This window comes from Alosa sapidissima, chromosome 4, assembly GCF_018492685.1.
Source record: "Alosa sapidissima isolate fAloSap1 chromosome 4, fAloSap1.pri, whole genome shotgun sequence".
NCBI classification, from domain to species: domain Eukaryota; kingdom Metazoa; phylum Chordata; class Actinopteri; order Clupeiformes; family Clupeidae; genus Alosa; species Alosa sapidissima.
The window spans coordinates 36,940,701-36,961,580 of NC_055960.1; the positions used below are offsets into that span (position 1 = coordinate 36,940,701).

General features: G+C 41.7%; 2 protein-coding genes across 6 annotated transcripts; both read left to right on the plus strand.

Annotated features, from left to right (window-relative positions):
• Positions 1–1,312: 1,312 nt before the first annotated feature.
• On the plus strand, positions 1,313–8,924 carry prelid3b (PRELI domain containing 3). The gene is made up of 6 exons (XM_042089886.1): positions 1,313–1,554; positions 3,549–3,717; positions 5,211–5,300; positions 5,545–5,615; positions 5,797–5,899; positions 6,653–8,924. The coding sequence occupies exons 1-6, from the start codon at positions 1,523–1,525 to the stop codon at positions 6,767–6,769; spliced, it is 582 nt and encodes a 193-aa protein (XP_041945820.1). The 5' UTR covers positions 1,313–1,522; the 3' UTR covers positions 6,770–8,924.
• A 1,441-nt stretch (positions 8,925–10,365) lies between these two features.
• On the plus strand, positions 10,366–20,232 carry aurka (aurora kinase A). 5 transcript variants are annotated; one of them, XM_042090424.1, is made up of 9 exons: positions 10,366–10,588; positions 10,957–11,025; positions 11,449–11,752; positions 11,984–12,011; positions 12,108–12,299; positions 13,120–13,258; positions 13,370–13,518; positions 16,769–16,943; positions 19,573–20,232. In XM_042090424.1, exons 3-9 carry the CDS (start codon positions 11,449–11,451, stop codon positions 19,756–19,758), a joined length of 1,173 nt encoding a protein of 390 aa, XP_041946358.1. In that variant the 5' UTR covers positions 10,366–10,588; positions 10,957–11,025; the 3' UTR covers positions 19,759–20,232. The 5 variants fall into 5 exon arrangements, with proteins under 5 accessions (XP_041946358.1, XP_041946355.1, XP_041946359.1 ...); XM_042090421.1 differs by having other exon boundaries at positions 10,965–11,025; XM_042090425.1 differs by having other exon boundaries at positions 10,965–11,020; positions 11,447–11,752.
• The last annotated feature ends 648 nt before the right edge of the window (positions 20,233–20,880 follow it).

Consider the following 20,880-nt stretch of genomic DNA (forward strand, 5'->3'; position numbering starts at 1 on the left):
TGTGCGTGCGTGCCTGTGTGTGCGTATGCCTACATGTCTACTGTGTGTGTCTTATGTGTGTGTGTGTGTGTGTGTTTTTATGTGTGTGTGTTTATGCATGTGTGTGTTTATGTGTGTATGTGCATGCGTGCGTGTGTGTGAGTGTGTGCATACCTGTGTGTGTGTGTGTGTGTGTGTTTAGTGTGTGTGTGCCTGCATGTGTGTGCATGTATCTTCATGTGTGTGTTTGCGTGTGTTAATGACTGCATGTGGGTGTGCATGCGTAGTGTACAGTCACTAAAGGTACACATATATTAATTTATTGTATGGTGCCCTATGAACGGAATACCACGAAACTTGGCATGCATTCAGAGGGTGTCATAATGATCCTACACTTCAAATTCCAGATCAACACGATAAACAATGGTTCCGTGTCATCCTTGTGAGGCTACTTGGCCACCAAGTTTCGTGCAGCCCGGTCTTTCAGTGTCCCAGGAATCGTTGACACAAAATTACTAAGAAAAAAAAAGAATCACTAAGAATCACTAAGAAAAAAAAATCCAGGAGAAAATAAACCGCTTCGCTGCGCGGCGGTCATAATTATGCCCCATTGCTGTTTCCTGTCTGCATGTGTGCTACCCTTGCCCACTGTCCTGTGCCGTGTTTGAAAGCCTATGCCAGTTGCAATTTTATTAGTGCCTGAAGTCTCATGCCTGTGTGTTTTAATAAATGGCCGAGAGCCAAAGATAAAGTCTAAGCCTGACACGTGAAATTGCAGTACATCCTGAGATGATTTCTTTTTAAATGGCCTACTCAACCTTATGGTTATGTCTGTGGCTGATGTACCTTGGCCATCAGCTATTTGAAACATTACCTAACACCTTTGAAGTCCTTGTTACATTAATAATACACCACTGACTCTATAACTGTAGAAGGTATGTTGGTAGCTGACACGCCACATGTCACAAGCTGATATAAAAACTTTAAAGTAGGCTTATTATGTCTGTAGATTGCACGTTACCACACAATAGTGTTGGAGTTTTTTTTTTAATAGAAATAGAAAGACAGATAGAAGACCTTTGGAAAGCATATTATAATTGTTATAATAAAGATGAATGAAAGCGTTTGCTAAATGTCACTTCAGACCTAGTCTACTTGTCAGGAGGGGTAGGCTATGTTTAAAATAAAAAATAGGTAGGCTAAACAACTGGCAGAGGACGTAGCGATGTCACAATACCTGTCTCTGATGTAACAGTTAAGGTTTACATTGTATCTTTGACCCATTTGACTTGGAAGTCACCTAGACAAGAACGTGGCGGGGGTGTGCTCCTTTTTCCAGTCAGTCCCCGCGCAGTCGATTGGCTACTGATGAAGTGGGTAGCCGGCGGAAGTGCGCAACTCATATGACAGGAGGAGGGAACTACATTTCTACATTTCACAACTACTTTTCTAGATTGTAAAGCATTGCATTTGGTCAGTGTAACTACTGCACTCGCCGGGAGGTTCACCTAGAAACATCTGAACTGAACTGACAGCTAACACAATGAAGATCTGGACCTCCGAACACATATTTAAGTAAGTGTATTGTTCAATCTTTGACATCAAATATAAACATCTACCTTTCTTCATAAATCCATGCGAAATTGCAATTGAATGATCTCGCTATTTGCTAGCCAGCTAACGTTAGTTATGCAAATGTTAGCTATAGCCACCCTAGCTAACACTGCTAACAGTGTAAAGAAAAGTTATATCAGAATTGAACAGGTTATTTTTTAAGTTGGCGATATTGCTTTGTTTTAGAGTCATGTGGGTATGCCTTGTACCTCAATAAGATATTTGTCCTCTAAGAGGAACTGACTTAAGTTACTGTCGGTGAAGTCCTAAGTTATCGTTAAGCTTCAGCCTGGAGTGTAACGATAATGATGGCATATTTGGCGGTGTTATGTAAATGAACGGCCTCGTGGATTTGTAATAGATTATCAACCTTGAACACTGCAAGTATACCTTTTATAAAAACAGATGCCTGTTAAGAAAAGTTACACTGAAATTGGTGTATGGTGATGTCAACTGGTGCTGCATGTCTAACATTACCGTCAACTTAGCCTAGCAATAATAGCAATTCCTAGTGTTAGCCGGGTGGCCTGTGAAAAGACTAGTGTTAGCTAACTTACACAATGTCACTTTGGGGAACGAAGCTATCTTTGTAACTAGCTATTCAGTTTGGTTTGATATCCTGAAAGTATCCTTACAGACAACGTTGTGGATCTTGGGCAGTAATGATAGCGGCTAGTAACTTAAACGTTAACGTAAGTTACATTTTAACGTTAGTTTAGTGGCTATCGGTGTTAGGGCTAACATTAGCATAACGTTAAATCATCGTATGGAGCTTTAAGTTAGCCTAATGTCACGTGAGCTTTTTTTTTTAAACACATGGTGTTATTTGGGTCCTTTGCTTACTTACACTTAAACGGTATCGGTAAAGGATCTTGTTTTCTGATGTTCGGCATGTCTTTACCATAGACTGTAAAAAATAGGTCTTGACAGCGTTAACGTTGCGCTAACCTTAACGTTACCCAAGTTCATTTGTGAATTGGTGTAGCTGCTAACCTTGCTAGCTTGATAACACGTTTGGATGCAATGGTGCATGCAACGGTGTCTACTTCTGTAAACAAAACATATACATATAATGCTTTTTGTGTCATAAAATATGACTAATGCTAAATTGGAGCATTGTCTCTGCAGGATAGTATTACAATGAACGGTCTGCTCCTGCCCGCTATCAGATCGTACTACGACGACAAGTTCAGTGATTGCGTAACTACCCTTGACTGAAAAGCTAGCGCTAACCTTTTCCCCAGATTTTGCCGCGCCGCCCATTTTACGTCAGTGTGCACATGGTTTCTCGCGAACACCATGGCAACAGCTCACAGTTGTCAAGATATCAAAGATGATGGAGTTCTTAATATGGTAGAATTTTCTTTTTTTCCAATGTATGGATGGGATGCGTCCACGATTTTAAACATACGGTTAACATCTCGAATGAACAAATTGGCGTTGCTTGTCAAATGCTCTGATAAATGTGACTTGCAGTGCATTCTCAGTAGCTACAAGGTAAAGTTTTTAATTATTTTTTTTTTTTTTATCAGAAATCACGTGGAAAGAGTAGGTTCTCAATGTCAATTTCTATTTATCTATAGAGCACTTTTGAAAGGATGGCAGTTGACCGGAGTGCTGAGGTTGAAACAGTTAATGGTTCCTTTGGTATTTTAGCAAGTAATGAGTGTTGGCCTTAGCTTTTCACTGATCTCGTGCAGCTCACAGGGTTTAAATTGAAGTTGCTAAATTGAAACCGAGTCCTTGAATGCTCCAAGTCATGTGGCTAGATTGAACTTAGCAAGACTTCTCTTGCTGTGAGATAAAGTGTGGGTACCAGTACCAAATCATATACCAAAGGCTATCCAAGGACCCTAATAAAGCACACTTTGTAGAAGATTAACTAAGGTGAATGCGTCACTATGCTTCTTAAGCAATCTAGGTAAAGGTCTGTGTGTCTGTCCTATTTTCTACAGCCACCCATGGGAGACGGTGACCAAAGCTGCCATGCAGAAGTACCCCAACCCCATGAACCCCAGCGTAGTTGGAGTGGACGTGCTGGACAGGAGTGTGGACACCCAGGGACGGCTCCACAGCAAAAGACTACTGAGCACAGAATGGGGTCTTCCATCCATAGTGAAATCGGTGGGTTGGTGTTCTTCTAACCATCACTCAGTCGTTGTGAACAGGATTCTTTTTTGCCAATGTTACTGTCGATCCGTTAAGTGCATTAATGTTTCGAGAAGTCTGTCAGGAAGTGGTCACAGCCACGAGAAGAGATGTCTCGAGATGGTGTCGCTTCCTTTTGCCGCAGTCATGGTACTTCCACTAGCCCTGGACACACTCGCGTTATCTAAAAATCCAGTGCCAAAATTAAGTATCCCAGCCACATCACCTGGCAAGTAATGTGTGCAAACAGCTGACCGTATTGAAGGACTATTTCTGTGTGTGTGTGTGGGGGGGGGGGGGGGGGGGGGGTGTACAGGGTGTTATGTATGGCTGACTGCCAGTTTTTTCCCAGTCTGGCACATGCCGTCCAGGGCCATGCCTCCCGTCACCCTCGTGGAGTGACGTAGCTGCTTTTCCACCAGCAGTGCTTCGTTTGGCGGTCAGACTTCACACAGATTGGTGTACGCACAGGCACACTGGGGGCCCTGACCTTTGTCCTCGTACAAAGTTTGCTCACCTTGGCCTTTGCAGAGCTAACGTTGTGCAGATAGATTTGGCCCAGTCCTCATATGATTGGAGGTGCAATTAGCTAGTTAGATTGTGTGGAAATCTGTCTGAAAAATGTTGTGCAAATAGTCACATGCCAGCTGCCCCTCCACGTGATTGCAATAGTAGGTCAGACACATTCAGTGAAGCTAATCTTTGTGCGGTTCTCTGGAGTTCTTTGTTTTGTCTTTTTGAGACATGATGAGCACAATCTAAAATCAGGTTACACTGGTTTTAGCTTATAGTCATGATTGGGAAAACATTGTACAGCACTATTTGCCTTGTACTTTGTAATGTGTAGTAACATACACAGACTATTATTATTCTCATAGTAAAAATAACTAAAATGATTAAATAATTTGGAACTCTTGGTAGTGATTATTGTGTTTATTGGTTTGATTCATTTGACCACATGTCAGCACTGTCTTGCATGATTAAAGCTAACCAGTCTTGGCTACCTGCGGCAGTGTGAACTAGACCGGCCAATGACTGCGTGTCTCTTCTTGACTTAGGTCCAAGAGAGGTTACGAAAGGTAGTACGAGTCGTCTATTAATAACATGCCTAAGTCCTCAAGCACTCTTTGCTCCCTGCTTTCAAACTAGTTGACTAGAACATGCTAAATCAATTGCTACCTCACTATAAATGCCTTTCTAAGAACCAAGGAGCGTCAGGCTCGGAAACTAGAAGCACATGCTACAGATGACTGAGGCAATGATCTGTCTAATGTGGATGAGGGATCTTGGAATAAGAAGGGCAACGGTCTGACTAATCACTGAGAGAGAGGATTAGTCTATCTGTCAGTCACTGTTGCTATTGACCTCTCTGCCAGTAATATTTAGTAAAGTAAGCACCTATTGTATGCATGGTTTGGTGATGTTTTTTTTGATCGTCACTGATTTGCCCTGTGCTTGTGTTCCCTCAGATCATTGGAAACACGCGGTCGTGCACTTACATCCAGGAGCACTCAGTGGTGGACCCTGAAGCAAAGACATTTGAGTTACAGTCAGCCAACGTGAGTCTAACACAGCAATCAAACCTAACCATGTGACAAGCACAAAGCCTTGATGTTCACACTGTGTGGGCAGGAAGCTCTGCCAGTTTAAATAATGGACCATACGTTTGAGCCTAAACCAGATTTGACTTGAAATGAGACTAAACCAGATTTGCGCAGAACACAGTCTTTTCACTAGGGTGGAGGTGAACAGAGACTTGACTGTTTGTTTTTGATTAATTAATTTATTTTCTGCCATTTGCAGATCACATTTACAAACATGGTTTCAGTGGACGAGAGACTCATCTACAGGCCACACCCAGAGGACCCGGAGAAGTAAGACCTTCAATTCTCACTCTTTGTCTTTTGTCACGCTTGCGTTAACATTTCATGGTGCTCTGCCAGTTTCGAGGGCACGTTAAGGGCTTGTGATGTCCTGGCCTAGTCGCCGAGCTGTCTGATAGTTCTGGTCGAGGGATAAGTGTCCCAGTTGTGCTCACTGTGCTAATCTCTGCAGGACGATACTGACTCAAGAGGCCCTCATCTCTGTGAAGGGAGTAAGTCTGAGCAGCTACCTGGAGGGAGTCATGGCAAGCACCATCTCAACAAACGCTAGCAAGGTGAGTGTCTCGACTGGTGCAGGAATGGACATTACGTGTAAACAAGGTCCAGATCAGATTCATACTTGTACTGACTGCAGGGCATCGACTTAAGTTTTCCTGCCAAGGTCAGGATTTGACCTTCAGTCTTCAGTATCATGGTCGCAGGACATATTTTGAGAGCATATATGCAGTCATGCTAGCCTGATGAGCCAGACCCACATTAAAATGTAGGGTCTGGGGACTCACCGTTGGCAGTGCTCAGTCCGAGGGGCGGTATAATCGGTTATCTTTCAAATTCCCTCTGCACGCAATAGGACAGCACTACAACTCATGTGTCCCATGCGTTTTCCCACCAGCGGAGCTAGTTGGCTAGTTCAAACTTTTGCCAACTTAAAAAAAGCTTAACTCGTGTCACGCTGTTCGCCAACAGCAACATCCATTTCTTTGTTTTCAAGTAGCAGGGAATTCAAGCCGAACCGTTGCAACTCTGCCATCAATCATTATGTTAAGCCTGCCTAACGTCTCTATACACGATGTGATTGGCCCTATCGAAGTTTCCAGCTCGCAAGCCTAGCCCAGGCAGCGAACTACATTTGCTGCCGCTAGGGTGCGTCTAGATTTCTAGGCTACAGTCATGCATTCAAGTCATCAAATATGTAAACCATGGCAATGTATTGAAAATGTCTTATGACCCTTTGGAAATTGTACTTTAGACTGAAATGAAGTCCGCACGTTGGTTAACAAACCCTGGGTTGTCGTCTCTGTCCACAGGGTCGGGAAGCAATGGAGTGGGTTATCCGGAAGCTGAACGCAGAGATCGAAGAACTTGCCGCCACAGCCCGTGGAACCATGCGGACCCCCATGGCAGCGGCCGTCACAGAGAAATGACCCTTCCCCTCTCCGATATCTATTTAACATCTCTCGGTCTATCACTTCATTCTCGATCTGCATTCCCTGCTCTCTCTCTCTCTCTCTCTCTCTCTCTCTCTCTCTCGCTCTCTCGCTCCTCTTCTCCTGTGCCAGCACTTGAAGCCTCCTGTGTTGCCCATACTTCCTTAGTTCTTTCATTTTTTTATTTCCATTCATGGAAAGGTATTTTATCCATCTCCCTTCGTCAAAGCCTCTACATTAGATGCTGAAGGGATACCTGGGCAGCGACACACAAGGAGGCTCATCTACCACCGCTTCAAGGCTCCCGAGACAGTCGGTCTTGGAGTCTGTCTTTCGGTGGACACTTAAGGACTAGAGCTCATTCAGGTCACAGGGTGGCAAGTTGGGGGAAGTGGATATGCAATAATGATAAAACCAATAATACAAAAAAAAAACAGAACAGTACCAACGAAAAGGTCGCCAGTGCCAGGAGCTCTTCCTATCATGTTTTTTGTTTGTGTTCGGCCTTTGCACAAGATGCGTTGTTTGGCCCTCTTTTTGTCACACGGCCAGCACTCTGAGCAGTGCAGGTGGTTGTGTTTCAATAGGGCTGCGCCGTAGACAGCAGGGGTCACCGTGCCAGCAAGTCCACCTGACTCTCACCTGCCGCGCTCTCACGTGCAGGACCACACCAACAGCAACAACAACCATTAGTGTGGAGCTATGAAAGGATCAGCCATGGTCTTTATGCAGCACAGTGCCAAGATTTCTTCATGCGACAGCACTCCCTAAGCTTGGTCATATGAGCTGTGAATGCCTCAGTCCACTCTCAACAGCTATTCTGCTTAACATGCTGGGAAGGGTTTCCCTTCTGGCTCCTCCGGACTTGAACGTCAAGTACTGTACAAGTTATAACAAACAGTAATGAATAGTAAATAACTCAGATATTGTCAAATATTTTTTTATTTTGATATGTCTATTCAAGGAAATATTTGAAGGGATCAAAATATCGGTTTGTTTTCTTTCTCTGATAATAGTTCATAGAGAGGACCATCTTGAATGCGTAGTCTTTAGATATTGACTGTAGGCTTGATGTGTACGCAGACAGTTTTCTTTTTTGGGCAAATAGGCCATAAGCAGAGTGGCTCTCAGAAGAAAACTACCCTAATACCATTGAATTTCCACCTGCCATTTGATATTTACATTTGCTATATTAATAGACCTGCCACTTTTTAAAGCAAATGAAAAAACTACATTATTTGAACTAGCTGTTCAAATAAATATGAAACTGAAATAGCAGTTATTATAAATTGTTACATGGTGTCTCGAGACGTGGTGTCCTTCAGGGTTCACCTTTGAAGGTGGTGTCTGTTGTATGTTCCAAAGGTTATGTCAGCTTGTTGTCCCTAAGGATTGTCCAATCATGATGGTACTATATTTGTTTCTGAAGTACTTAGAAAAAAAAAACCTCAGCATTTGTTTAACTTATTCCATTTTTCTTTTTAAGTTTTGTCTTTGTCCAACCTCAGAATGAACACAGAGTTAACTAGGTGGGGAAGCAATGCAAAGTGTCATGAAACTGCTTTTTCTATTGAAGAGGCCAAAATGTATGAAGTAATGGCAGGACATGTGAATAGTTATAAACAGATGTGGGCTTTTTTTTTGTTTTGTTTTGTTTTTAGTGAAAATATATATATTTTTTTCTGACATGGGGAAAACAAATAGCAACTATTTATTTATTTATGATGGGCTTTATGTGTGTTTTCAATGCAGTGGTGATGGCGATGAAAAGCAAGTCTGTTCTCAGTGAGGGGGAAAAAAGATGCTACTGGTGTATTTTCCAGAACACTTGAAAGTTGAATGGCTCGGTGTGTTTTATTGTGCTAAGTACAAAGTAGACAGGATGTTGCAGTCAATATTGTTAACACATTTTTCTAGACTCATTCCTGTTTGCAGTGTGTACTCAGTTTTACACTTTTAAAATGACTTCCGTTGGAATCCTTTATAAATGGTGAACTGCACTTAACAATGTTGGCTCATGTTGACATTTGTTCTACATTCAGACTTGACAACTGCTAATGGAACAGCATATCTCATTTCTTGTTAACACATTTAATTTTATTGTAAGTCATTGGTTGGATCTGCTGAAAATAAAGAAATGTAAAGATGAAAACATTGTTCATTGTTGTTTTTTAGAAAGCTATGGCCATGACGCGCACCTGTGTGTAAATTTAAACACATTACATAAAATACAGTTGTAGTTCATGTGGGAATCAGAGGAGAGGGAAATTGTGTGTGATGTGTCTAATCATTGAAAGGTAGGATGGTAGTACTTCAGTATAAATTGTTTTCCTTGTATCTTTTATGTCAAGGGCTCAAGGATTCAAAAAAGACTTTGTCTATCACATAGTAATAGGAAAATGTCTTGGGTTAAGCTCATATGCATATAGGGTTAGAGGCTAAAGCGTAAATAATCAAACAGATATGCGAAGTGGCAATTACCAAGAGGTGACGGCCTGTTTTCTCTCATTTATCATGCATATTGCTGTGTGAAGGAAAGTGTTTTTGTAAATTCTCTTTCTGGACAGAGGTGCTCTGAACTGTCAGCCTGATTATATCACCTGAAAGAAATGGTGGAGGAGGGTGACGGATCCTTAATGATGAATTTGCCTTTCTTACTGCATATTCAGCTCAGATAGTTGTGTCTGACAGGTACCACTGATTTTGTACCATGTGCTTGATGATACTTTCCTCTCCTTCTCTTTGTCAAGAAGTTTTACCGGATGCAATATTGAATGTGAGGGCTGATTCAATTAGTTACTTTTTGGTATATTGTTAAAATGTCCTGTCTAACAACCTTTCCATCAGCATGTTGTGTGAGGGACAGATTGTAGTCGATCTCTGTGCCCAGGTACGTAAAGATCTCGACCTGTTCCACTACCTGCACCTCCAGCCTGAGTAGTTTGGAGGGTGTGGGGTATCAGGTCGTTTGGTTTGGTCTTGCTAATGCACTGTCCCAGGGAGCTTTCCTTTATCCAAAAGACCATGGTGTTCACATGTTGCCTGTATATGGACAGGGAGTGATTGTCTGTGATGTGGGCCACCAAGGCCATGTGATATTGCCACAGCATACTTGAAAAAAGACATTCCTTTTGTTGCAATGGAACCACTTGTGTAGTAGAAAGGAATGGGTGACAACAAAGCCTGTATTTAAAATAATGTTGCCAGATTTAAGACCGCTCACTCTGGCAAGTTGCTGACTTGTCCTTTAAATGTTCTTAATCCAAAACATCTAATGTGCATGAACACAGCCAAGGAAATGTACAAAACACCACCATGTCTTCGTTAATCTAATCTGCAAACCAATGCTTACTAACATAAACTGTGCTCCAGTTAATCTGACAATGTTGCCACCTAGTGTTCTAAGGGAGGTACCGCCGTACAGCCAGAGTCAATATTACCCAAAATGACTTGCGGCATGCAACGTCAAATACAATCGTATCGAAGTAGTTACGCACCCACGTTTAGCCAATAAGCAACAAGAGAAGAGCTTCCCTTTGACCAACCAGAGACGGAGGTTGGTTTAAAGGTATTTAAAAGAGGGAGATTTTGAAATTAAACAAGGGAAGTGCCTTTGCTGCAGAAAAGCAGGCTCTATGTATATGCATCGGTAATAGTGGCATTCGCAGGTTATTGACATTTTTTTTTTATATATCATATTGAAAGTTAAATATCTTGCTCGATAATAAGTTTTCCACAGCTGTGTTTGACCTAAATCACAATCCGGGAAGACTTCGAGCTGTGTGAGTGACCTTGGATAGCCATAACTTAACGATAGTAAGTTACACGTTAACGTTAGCTAACCGCTAACGATGCGTTACATTTGTGGGAAATGTTGCTGTTGTGGTGATCATCCTGGTGAAATTGCTTCATATTTTTCGTCAAAGGCTTGACGTTAGATAAATTAGTTGACATTGACTATATAAAAATATATTAAAGTTAAGTTGTCGCTAACGTTAGCACCTATGTGAGAGCTTGCAGGCTAATGTTACATGTTGTCAGTCCTAACGTTAATGCTAACTAGGATAACTAACTGAAAATATGCGTTAATGTACTGACCACATTTATTTAATCGCCAGTCGCCTACACACATCATTATTATAAATGTTCACTGTCGTTTTCAAATTCTCTCGTCACATCATTTGGCTTTCAGGCCGTGGATGCAGTGAACAGGTCAACCAGAGATATCGAAGCACGGACCAGCCACTGAGAAGGTTTGTTGGAGTTAACTTAACGTTAGCAGCTATGTTCCTTCTCTTGCCGTATAAATTTTAATGCCAGATCATTTATTAAGGCGGTATGCTGGAAATATGATTTTTAATTGCTTGAAACGTTCGATCATACCAATTACTGTTAACGTTAGCTGCTACATGTTATACCACAGTTTAGCAGAATGCTAGCAGTATAGTCATGAACGTGATTACTATTTAGCTGCTACGTTACCACCAACAGACGTTCATAGCCTACAGACCGTAGCCACCAGGTAACGTTGCTTGTCTATAACGTCACTTGACTATATCGTTAACAGGCTGCTGTTTTATAACTGGGTTTTGAGACGACCTATCGTTGAACATATGAGCTTGCACAGTCTAAGTGATATTATATTAACGCCACAAGTCCAATGTCTTATTCTTCAGATGAGCAGCAACGGGCCTCAGAGGGTTCCAGTTCAACAGGCTTATGTTAAGCCTATGGCACCGCAATCACAGCGAATCCAAGACCAGCCAAATGGACCACAGCGTATTCCACGACCTGTTAGCCACCAAAAACCAGTTCATCACGCACCTCGCGTGAAGCCAGCATGTCCGAATGATCAGAACGTTAAGCCAGCGCACGCCACAGCCCACCCCCCATCTCAATCCAAAACTAAGAGCCACCAGGGACCTGTTGCAACGGATACTTCAAGGGCCGCAGAGAGGTCGAAGCTGGAATTGCCAAGCCGTAAGAATCTATACACTTTAATGTGCATGTACATGTCAATTTTCTATTGAACACTTAACATTTACTTGAAGTACTGAAAGGAGAAATCCAACGAGCTAGATGTGCTAAATGTGTTATTCATACAAAAGTGTAATACTACTATACAATGACCAAATGCACAGTAAGATATAATGCAATATGGCTAAACTAGAACATCCAGTTTATTTATTCATTTATTTTACTCTACTCTAGAAAAATCCTGTGGATCGTCTAGTTCAAAGTAAGTGTAAATGCCCTTTTTACAACTGGACACAAGCATAAGGTACAATTGTCCAGTTGTGGCCAACTTACTAAAACAAAATAATTTCTGTTCCAGGAGTCGCTGGAGTCTGGACAACTTTGAAATTGGTCGCGCTTTAGGAAAAGGCAAATTTGGTAATGTTTATTTGGCCAGGGAGCGTCAATCTATGTTCATCCTGGCCCTGAAGGTCCTCTTCAAGAAGCAGCTGGAGAAGGCTGGGGTAGAGCATCAGCTCAGAAGAGAAGTGGAAATTCAGTCCCATCTCAGGTAATGCATACATACAGGAAAGGTGTTAACCTATCTATAGCAGAAGGAGTTTATTTCCCATAGTGTCTGATCAACGACCAAGAGCATTCTATGTGACACGGCATGACGCGAGATTAAACAACAATGCACAATTGGCTTGTGGCAGTCGCAAATCTGTCAAGTTGTACCTGGATCTGTAAAGGCCTCCATGGTACAACATGCACCATCACAGGCCAACCAACAACGAAGCCTATCTAAAATGACACATCAGGACATGAGACAATAATGCAGTTAGCTGACAGTGACCAGAAATGTGGTATCTGGTATCCATAAAGGCTCATGATTGGTTGGGATATGTTAGACATCATGAGTCACCACTCCAGTAATACAGTTTGGGTCATAATGTGCCCCTAAGTAGTCTGTGTTTGCCATAACCATTGGCTTGTTCTTTCAGCGGCCTCAGCTTGCAGGTGTTTAGTGATGGTCCTCAAAAAAATGTTGACCCTGACTTTGCTACCAAGCCTCTAACACCCATCTACAGACAATACATTGAAACTTGCTGTTGCCTTCTGACATCAACCAGGAGTGTCCAATCCCATGCTTTGCCCGGTCCTCCTGTCAGTCCCATGCTTTGCCTGGTCCTCCTGTCAGTCCCATGCTTTGCCCGGTCCTCCTGTCAGTCCCATGCTTTGCCCGGTCCTCCTGTCAGTCCCATGCTTTGCCCTGTCCTCCTGTCTTGCTTGTATTGGCCTGATGTCCACTTCCCTGTCCCTCTTATGCACATGGAATGCTACTGTCTCGGTGTTAATCAAGCCTATCTGTACCAATTCTTTCTTTATAGGCACCCCAATATCCTCCGTCTGTATGGTTATTTCCATGATGCTTCTCGTGTGTACCTCATACTGGAGTTTGCGCCCAAAGGCCAGCTTTACACTGAGCTCCAGTGCTGTGGCACGTTCAATGACCAACGGAGTGCTACGGTAAGAAGTGCATTTTTGACCATCCTTGATTGTGGCTTTTTAAGTCATGCCTCACTTGGTGCACTATTGTGTTGAATTACGCCATGTGTGTAATGTGACTGTGTTTTGCAGTATATCATGGAGCTGGCTGATGCCTTGCACTACTGTCATTCTAAGAATGTTATCCACCGAGATATCAAGCCTGAGAATCTCCTCCTTGGACCCAATGGCGAGCTGAAAATAGCGGACTTTGGTTGGTCTGTCCACACGCCATCGTCAAGGTATTATTATTTCCTTTTTGTTTTGATGCCAAACCAATTCTCAGAGAAATAAGCGTAGCGTGAAAGCATAGCGCCAGTTTCTCAAATGTAGTGACAAATTAAAAGCGTAGTGGTGCAGCTACACTGTTGTGGAAACTTGGATTTACACACTCTGTTACAATTTTGTAAATTAGGTCTGTTTCAGTAGGGTTGGGAGCAGAAATATAAATATAGCGGGGTTGGGAGCAGAAATATAAATATAGCAGGGTTGGGAGCAGAAATATATCAGTTTTACTCGATATATAATATCGTGTAAAATTGATAAGACAACTGGAATCAATAAGCAGAACCGGAATGGACTGACTTGACCTGTCGCTAAGCCCCACCCCCCCATTGTTACCGTGTAAACTCGGACAAACAAACCAGACTTTATTAGAAATACATTGTGGACAATGGCAGCTGACTGTATATGAAAGCCGGCTTTGAGGACGTTTTGGTCGATAAAAGGATTTACTTTCCTCCAGAAGCTATGGAGGGGTGTATTCAAAACTTTAGAATACATACAAGGCGACGAGCAGTTGTGGCGAGTAGCCGTGCAAATCCCACTGACGTTAATGCTAGCTAGCGGAAGATTGATACTAAGATATGTTAGATTACGTTAATATTTGATGTAAGAATATAGTAGTTGGTTAATGAGCATTTTCATCTTGGGATTTAACAGGGAACCTGTGCCCACGTTGTTGGCTTAGTTGCCTACATTACGTCGAGCTGTTGCAAACGCGAGATGTCCTGTAGGCTACTTTTGATGAAAATATACCCTGTTTTCTAGCCTCTCGGGGTACCGGCTATCAGTATTACACGTCCCAATGCACAATGTTTGACCATGGTTATCCGTCGGGGTTTTGAGTTAAACTCTATAAATAACCATTAATTTGTCATTTTATGCCTGCCCCCTGTTTCCTATGGAGTTGTCCGAGCTGATGTCCGAGTCCCGTTGAGGCTGGACTGTCATTGGCTCATCAGCGTTCTAAGGGTAGCGCTTAGCGACAGGTCAATTGAAACTGACAAACTGAATTTGGTTCTGCCGATCAATTCCTAACACTTTATTGTAAGGAGGTGGTGTAAGCCCCTCCACTCGGCGGCCATATGGCAATGCTTTTTGGGCACTCGTCGGGCATCCATCTCGGCAGAAATGCGCGTGCGCAAGGCTTCACGACACCAATCTACTGCAATCTTGCTCCAGCGGCGATCACAACACATGATTGGCACGATGTCTTCACAACACCACATTATTGGCTCAATGTATTCACAACACAGCACATGATTGGCTCAATGTATTCACATGTCAACGTTTTGCCGCGGAAGGGGTGTGGCGCGTAGACAACTGCCATATTGGCGTTATAAACTAAGACCATGCATTTCTATGGAGTGCTGTGTCTCCTCATTAGAAAGTCTCGTGTATAAGGGCTAAGGACCCGGGTTGGCACACGGTAGCCAGAACATCGTGGGCTTGAGCCAGAAGTTCATTTAATTAGCTGCTTTAGATTGATCTCTATTGAGGCTTTAGGGTTAGATTATGCCTGCCTTCATTATCCTGAACTACTGTTGACTGGCTGGAATTTTCATGGCTTGGTCTATAAGGGTTTTTTTTATTTTATTTTATTTTTTTATTTTTTGTTATTTTTTTAAGGAACAATGACCATTTACTTTTTTTCTCTTTTGGATGGTGCAAATCGTAGATGTCAGGACTGTTGGTTTTGACTTCACTGAATTTTACAAAGTGTGTGTGGGGTTTAGTGTTGCATGGTGCACCGATACTACAAAAGTATCACAATACCCTTTATCGCAATACCTTTTTTTTTTTTTTTTTTTTTTTTTTAAAGTATCAATACTTTAAGAATGACGTGCTCTTTCGTAACATGCATGTGCGCAAGGCATGCTTCTAGCGCCTCCTTCCCTAGCGTGTGGCTGAGTCTTCTCGCACATGTATGCGCAGCTGTTGTGCTATAAACAGCGAGACATGGCTAAGTGATGTTATGGCAACACATAATAATAGGCTAATATCAAGTTTGATTTGCGCTCACTTGCAGCTCAAGTTTGTGTTGCTAACCTATCTAGGCCTACTATTTGGGTTTAATGTCATTTAGAAATAGGCTACGCAACCTTGGCAAACTTTTATATCTGGAGAGCTCCTTGCTAACTATCCTGTTAGCGCAGGTCATGTCTTTCAGTAGTGCTCACTAAAATCATTAAAGAATATTGCAAGACACTTATCTCTTCTATGATCCCAGAAAGGTTTTCTTCGACTTGTTAGTTTGTTTTAACATTTATTTTATCTAATGACCTAGAAAACATAATGACTTGCATCCACATATCCTGAACTATGCACAACTTTTATTCACTAGCCTAAAACGGTGAGACTGAAGACTAATTACTTGCATCTGTCTTAAAAATGACAACACATCACCAATGTGCACTCATTTAGACCTACACACCATAATATGAAGTATTCGAATTACTAAATGTGTTTAGCTACTGGTAATTATGCAGATTATAAAATACTATATACATTATTAACTAAATATATACACTTTACGAATTTCAAAATATATGAACTAGAAACATGACCTAAGCCATCATATGTGTGTGGAGAGTCAAGCACAATCTAGTTGGCTACTGGATGGCCACACTATATTCAATATTACTGCTGACAAGGTGGTGGGGGCCCCCCAAATCAAATATTTCTTTTTAATTCTTGACTTGGTATTGGTATCTAATCATTAATTTTGGTATCGTGACTACTGCCTTTAGCCAGGCTTCAGCAGCTACACTTGTGTATACCCTAGATCAGCTGTAACAGAACATGATGGATTTGGTATAACCATGCTGCATACAATGAAACTTGCTTTTACTTGCTCTTTAGAAGTGTCTTTCTCGGTCAAGACCTGTGTTTATTTCAACCACCACTTGCAGTCTTTAGGTCAACTTCAACATTACTCAAGTCAACTTTATTTATATAGCGCATTTCATACAGAGGTCATTCAATGTGCTTTACCTTAACAAAAGCAAACGGGAATAGCTGATAAAAGCATAGAAGGGCAATAGTCAAAGAATAGTTTAAAAACTAAACAATAATAAAGATCATAATAAAAAGAACCTAAAACACACAAGGTAAAATCATTTAAAAATAACATGCAAATGTTCATGTGCCCTGTTGGCTATTCCATTGTGTTACAGCACATTCAGTTGATCAAGTATGTTGTCTCTAAAGGAGGTCCACTCTGTGTGGTACACTGGATTACCTGCCTCCAGAGATGATCGAGGGCAGAACCCATGATGAGAAGGTGGACCTATGGAGTCTCGGTGTGCTGTGTTATGAATTTCTGGTCGGGAAGCCACCATTTGAAACGAAGACTCATGAAGAAACTTACCGGAAGATATCCAGGGTAAGATGGAGGGTGGTTGGTTGGGGAGACAGTGGGTTGTTAAGGTCAATAGTAAAGCCTGCAGAGTGTTGAGGTCAGCAGAAAGTACCGCTAAGAGTACACTACCCAATCTTCAGGACGTCTACATCAGGGGCTGTTTGCCCCAACTGGTCTTTGCTACGCCTGGTCCTAACTGCTAAGTTGGTCTTTGTTAAAGGGATATTCCACCATTTGGGGACTACACTAATTTTCCACCTCCCCTTGAGTTAAACAACTGATTTCTACCTTTCTCCAGTTCATCCAGCCATTTTCTGAGTCTAGCGATACCACTCTTCGCTTCGGCCTAGCGTAGATCATTGAATCGGATTAGACCATTAGCATCTCACCTGCTAGCATCATGTTTAAAAGTGACTTAAGATTTCCGGTACTTTTCCTATTTAAAACTTGTCTCCAACTTAGAAAGTGTAATAAGACCAACAGAAAAAGGGAATTTTTCTAGGCTGATTTGACATGGAACTATACTTCATTCAGGCAGTACTGAAACCTTGCGTGCCTGGAGCACCTGACATGACTACCTCAGTTCACCAAGTCACGCACCTGCTTGTATCACACAAACATACTTATTTCTATGTATATCTACATTTAAAATGCACACTGTGGTCATTTTGTCACATTTTGCCACACATTGTACTTAAAATAAATGTATGTAACAAGTTAAAGGAGAATTCCGGTGTGATATTGACCTAAAGTGTGTTAACATGATGCCGAGTGTGAACGTATGTGTCATAGCCCATCTCTGCTTGTCCCCTGCACTCCAAAATCTGGTGCTAGTTAGCTGATGCTACCAACAGCTTTTTCAATGGTGGTGCTTCGGCATCGGGCTAGCCATGCAAATAAATCACTGTTTTACACCATTTACGAGGCTCGATGTATCTCCACACTTCATTGGTAGACTTCCGAGGGCCCTGACATTTAAAACGAGACATTGAGAACTTTGAAAAAGCACTGGTAGTTTACTTACAACGCGATTTATGCAGACAGTATCTTCACAAAGTTTAGCGTTTGCAGCCATCTTTAATTTAGTCACGATAAGTCGAGCGACGGGTAAGAATGAACAGGTATGATAAGGGATCAGATTCCAAAAATAATTCCATGGAAATGCATGGATTACAGTTGCTGCTACTGGAAGAAACTGGAATCCATGCATTTCCACTGAATTATTTTTGGAATCTGATCCCTTATCATACTTGTTCATTCTTACTCGTCGCTCAACTTATCGTGACCAAATTCAAGATGGCTGCAAACGCTAAACTTTGTGAAGATACTGTCTGCATAAATCGTCTTGTAAGTAAACTACCAGTGCTTTTTCAAAGTTCTCTGTCTTAAATGTCAGGGCCCTCGGAAGTCTACCAATGAAGTGTGGAGATGCATTGAGCCTCGTAAATGGTGTAAAACAGTGATTTATTTGCATGGCTAGCCCGATGCCGAAGCACTACCATTGAAACAAGCTGTTAGTAGCATCGGCTAACTAGCACCAGATTTTGGAGTGCAGGGGACGAGCAGAGATGGGCTACGAGCATAGACGGTAAAAGAAATGGACGAACAGACTCCGTCGTTTTCAATGGGAGGGCACTGAGTCAAATAGAACGATTTTTCAGTTGGTCCCCCAGTACTGCGCAGACTCACACTTAACTTTGTGACGTTAGCCATCGAACTGAATCTTGTAACTCATATGATAGATGCACAGAAATTCTTCTCACACTTCCTTCGCCTTCAAAGTCATCAAAGTTAAACATTTATTTATGTATTATTATTATTAATATCATTCTCACCAAGTCGTGTTAATGTTGAAGCTACCATACATCATCATCTTCAAAAACAGTCATGCTAAAACAAAACAAAAAAGTTATAGCCTTGAAGCTAATCTTCTTTCCACTTTTCCGACCTACGGTCAATCCATCAAACCTCTGAAATGATTAGTGCCGTTTTTTAAAAAAAAAAAATAGGTTTACTTTTTTTTTTTTTTATTATTATTATTTTATTATTATTATTAGGTTGCCTCTGTGTAATGCTTTACCTTAACATACGGTCGTGTATGCTAGGTTTTGCTCATAGATATATCTATGGGTTTTGCTTATGAGTTACCGTCATAGACAGTAAGGTGGACTGAGCTTCTTATTCAAACAATACGGTTATCTCCCTACGGCGCGAAAGAGATTACGTCAAAGCTAGCTTCCCTCCAACCGAACAAGCTAACTATTCTTCTTACGGGTAACCAACGTTACAGACGAGGTAATGGAGTCTGTTTTGCCTTTGTAGTGTTGTAGTATGTAGATTACACAGAAGCTACAATATTGGCACAGGATATATGTTATATGAAGTTATGGTATTTAAAAAAAATCCTAGAATGAATGGACTTCTATGGGAGTTAGCAGAGAGGTGGTCCCTCCAGCCTACGTCGATTCTTCTACTTCCGGGAATTCGCCTGCCCCCTTGGCTACGAGACACGGCGTGTGAACGTATCATGTTTCAACACACTTTAGGTCAATATCACACCGGAATTCAACTTTAATGACTTGACCTTCATCTGGTCCTTCTGTGTGATTTATTGTAGATGTTTGTATCGTTTCTGACTTGTTGCCTCCTGCAGGTGGACTTCAGCTTCCCTCAGCATGTGAGCGCTGGAGGCAGAGACCTGATCAGCCGTCTGCTGAAGCACAACCCCATGCATAGGCTGCCCACTCAGGGAGTGATGGGCCACCCCTGGATTGCGGAAAACTCGACCAAGAAGCCAACCATCCCCCTTCCGAACAGCCCCTCGGGTACCAGCCAATGACCTGGTCGGCCCTGTAACCTTGGGATGTATTGGCCAATCGCATTGCCCTCTGCTCATGTGCTCAACAGTGGTGCTTAAGGAGAACTTTATCTGTACGACTCCTCCCGGGGGCTCTTAATGTGAATGTGTGTATGTCATGTCCTTTGACACGTTTCCTTTTCCTGTCCCTTTCTTAGCTTGTGCAAACAAGCTGTTGATGCTCCTCTGTATATATTTTACTGTTTTGAAATTATTAAAGTTTAATATTTTGCCTCCATCTACTACTTTTAAAGTTTAAATGTAATTGTGGTAATTGTGTGTGAGGGATCACTTTAATAAATATACTGCAGAAATGTGGCAGTAATGTGTTTGGATCTTGACGTTGACAAGACTTAAGTGCTGACCTTGTCTCCATTATTGTGTCCATCATGGGTTTATTGCAATCACTGTTAACCTTTTTTTTTAGACTGAATAAAGCAAGCTTTTTGAAGCATCTTCTGGTTTATTTTTTATTTTGACAGGCAGAGAGACTTCAGAGTCTGCAGATTACAAGGGTGTTGGGAGGGCAGAGTTAAATGCCATGAGCAGAGTAATTTAGTTGATGTCTGAACTGATGTGTTGGAACCCGGATCATGGGAAATGGTCCTCTCAATCTCTCCGTTCTTGTGTGTTTAAGTTCCCAATTCACTTGTAAGTATTTGATTGCATCTCTAGGAATGGGTTTCCATCTTGATTTGCATTGTAATTCAGTTCAGTGTTTTAATTTACTGTAGTCATGCCTTTTCCTGTGAAAGTGTGGATTTAAAAGTAGGTTATATAACTTCAGGTGCAATTAGCTAATGTTTTACCAATCCTCAACATTAAGGTGATGTTTAGACCTACAGCATTAGTTTTCTAAGAATTTATTTTGTGTGCAAGCAATTGGTATTGTGACTGATACATTTATCAGAATCCATCTAATTGAATTAAGACTTTGTGAACCGAAATTCAAACAATTCAGGAATCAGAAGATATCCAGTTCTACTCAAGCTAGCTCTACATCTATTCAGTTGAAGTCTAACAAAGGCAATCAACTACTGAATTGTGTGATCCTGGTGCTGGAACAACACTACAATCTGTATCCAGTCATATGGTCATTGTCTT

Excerpts from the sequence above, each read along its gene's own strand:
- aurka (XM_042090424.1), top strand. The coding sequence starts at position 11,449 with ATGAGCAGCAACGGGCCTCAGAGGGTTCCAGTTCAACAGGCTTATGTT. Across the intron at positions 12,012-12,107 it reads TGTGGATCGTCTAGTTCAAA|GAGTCGCTGGAGTCTGGACA; the intron begins GTAAGTGTAAAT and ends TTTCTGTTCCAG. Across the intron at positions 13,259-13,369 it reads ATGACCAACGGAGTGCTACG|TATATCATGGAGCTGGCTGA; the intron begins GTAAGAAGTGCA and ends TGTGTTTTGCAG.
- prelid3b (XM_042089886.1), top strand. The coding sequence starts at position 1,523 with ATGAAGATCTGGACCTCCGAACACATATTTAA. Across the intron at positions 5,616-5,796 it reads CACCCAGAGGACCCGGAGAA|GACGATACTGACTCAAGAGG; the intron begins GTAAGACCTTCA and ends TAATCTCTGCAG. Across the intron at positions 5,900-6,652 it reads TCTCAACAAACGCTAGCAAG|GGTCGGGAAGCAATGGAGTG; the intron begins GTGAGTGTCTCG and ends CTCTGTCCACAG.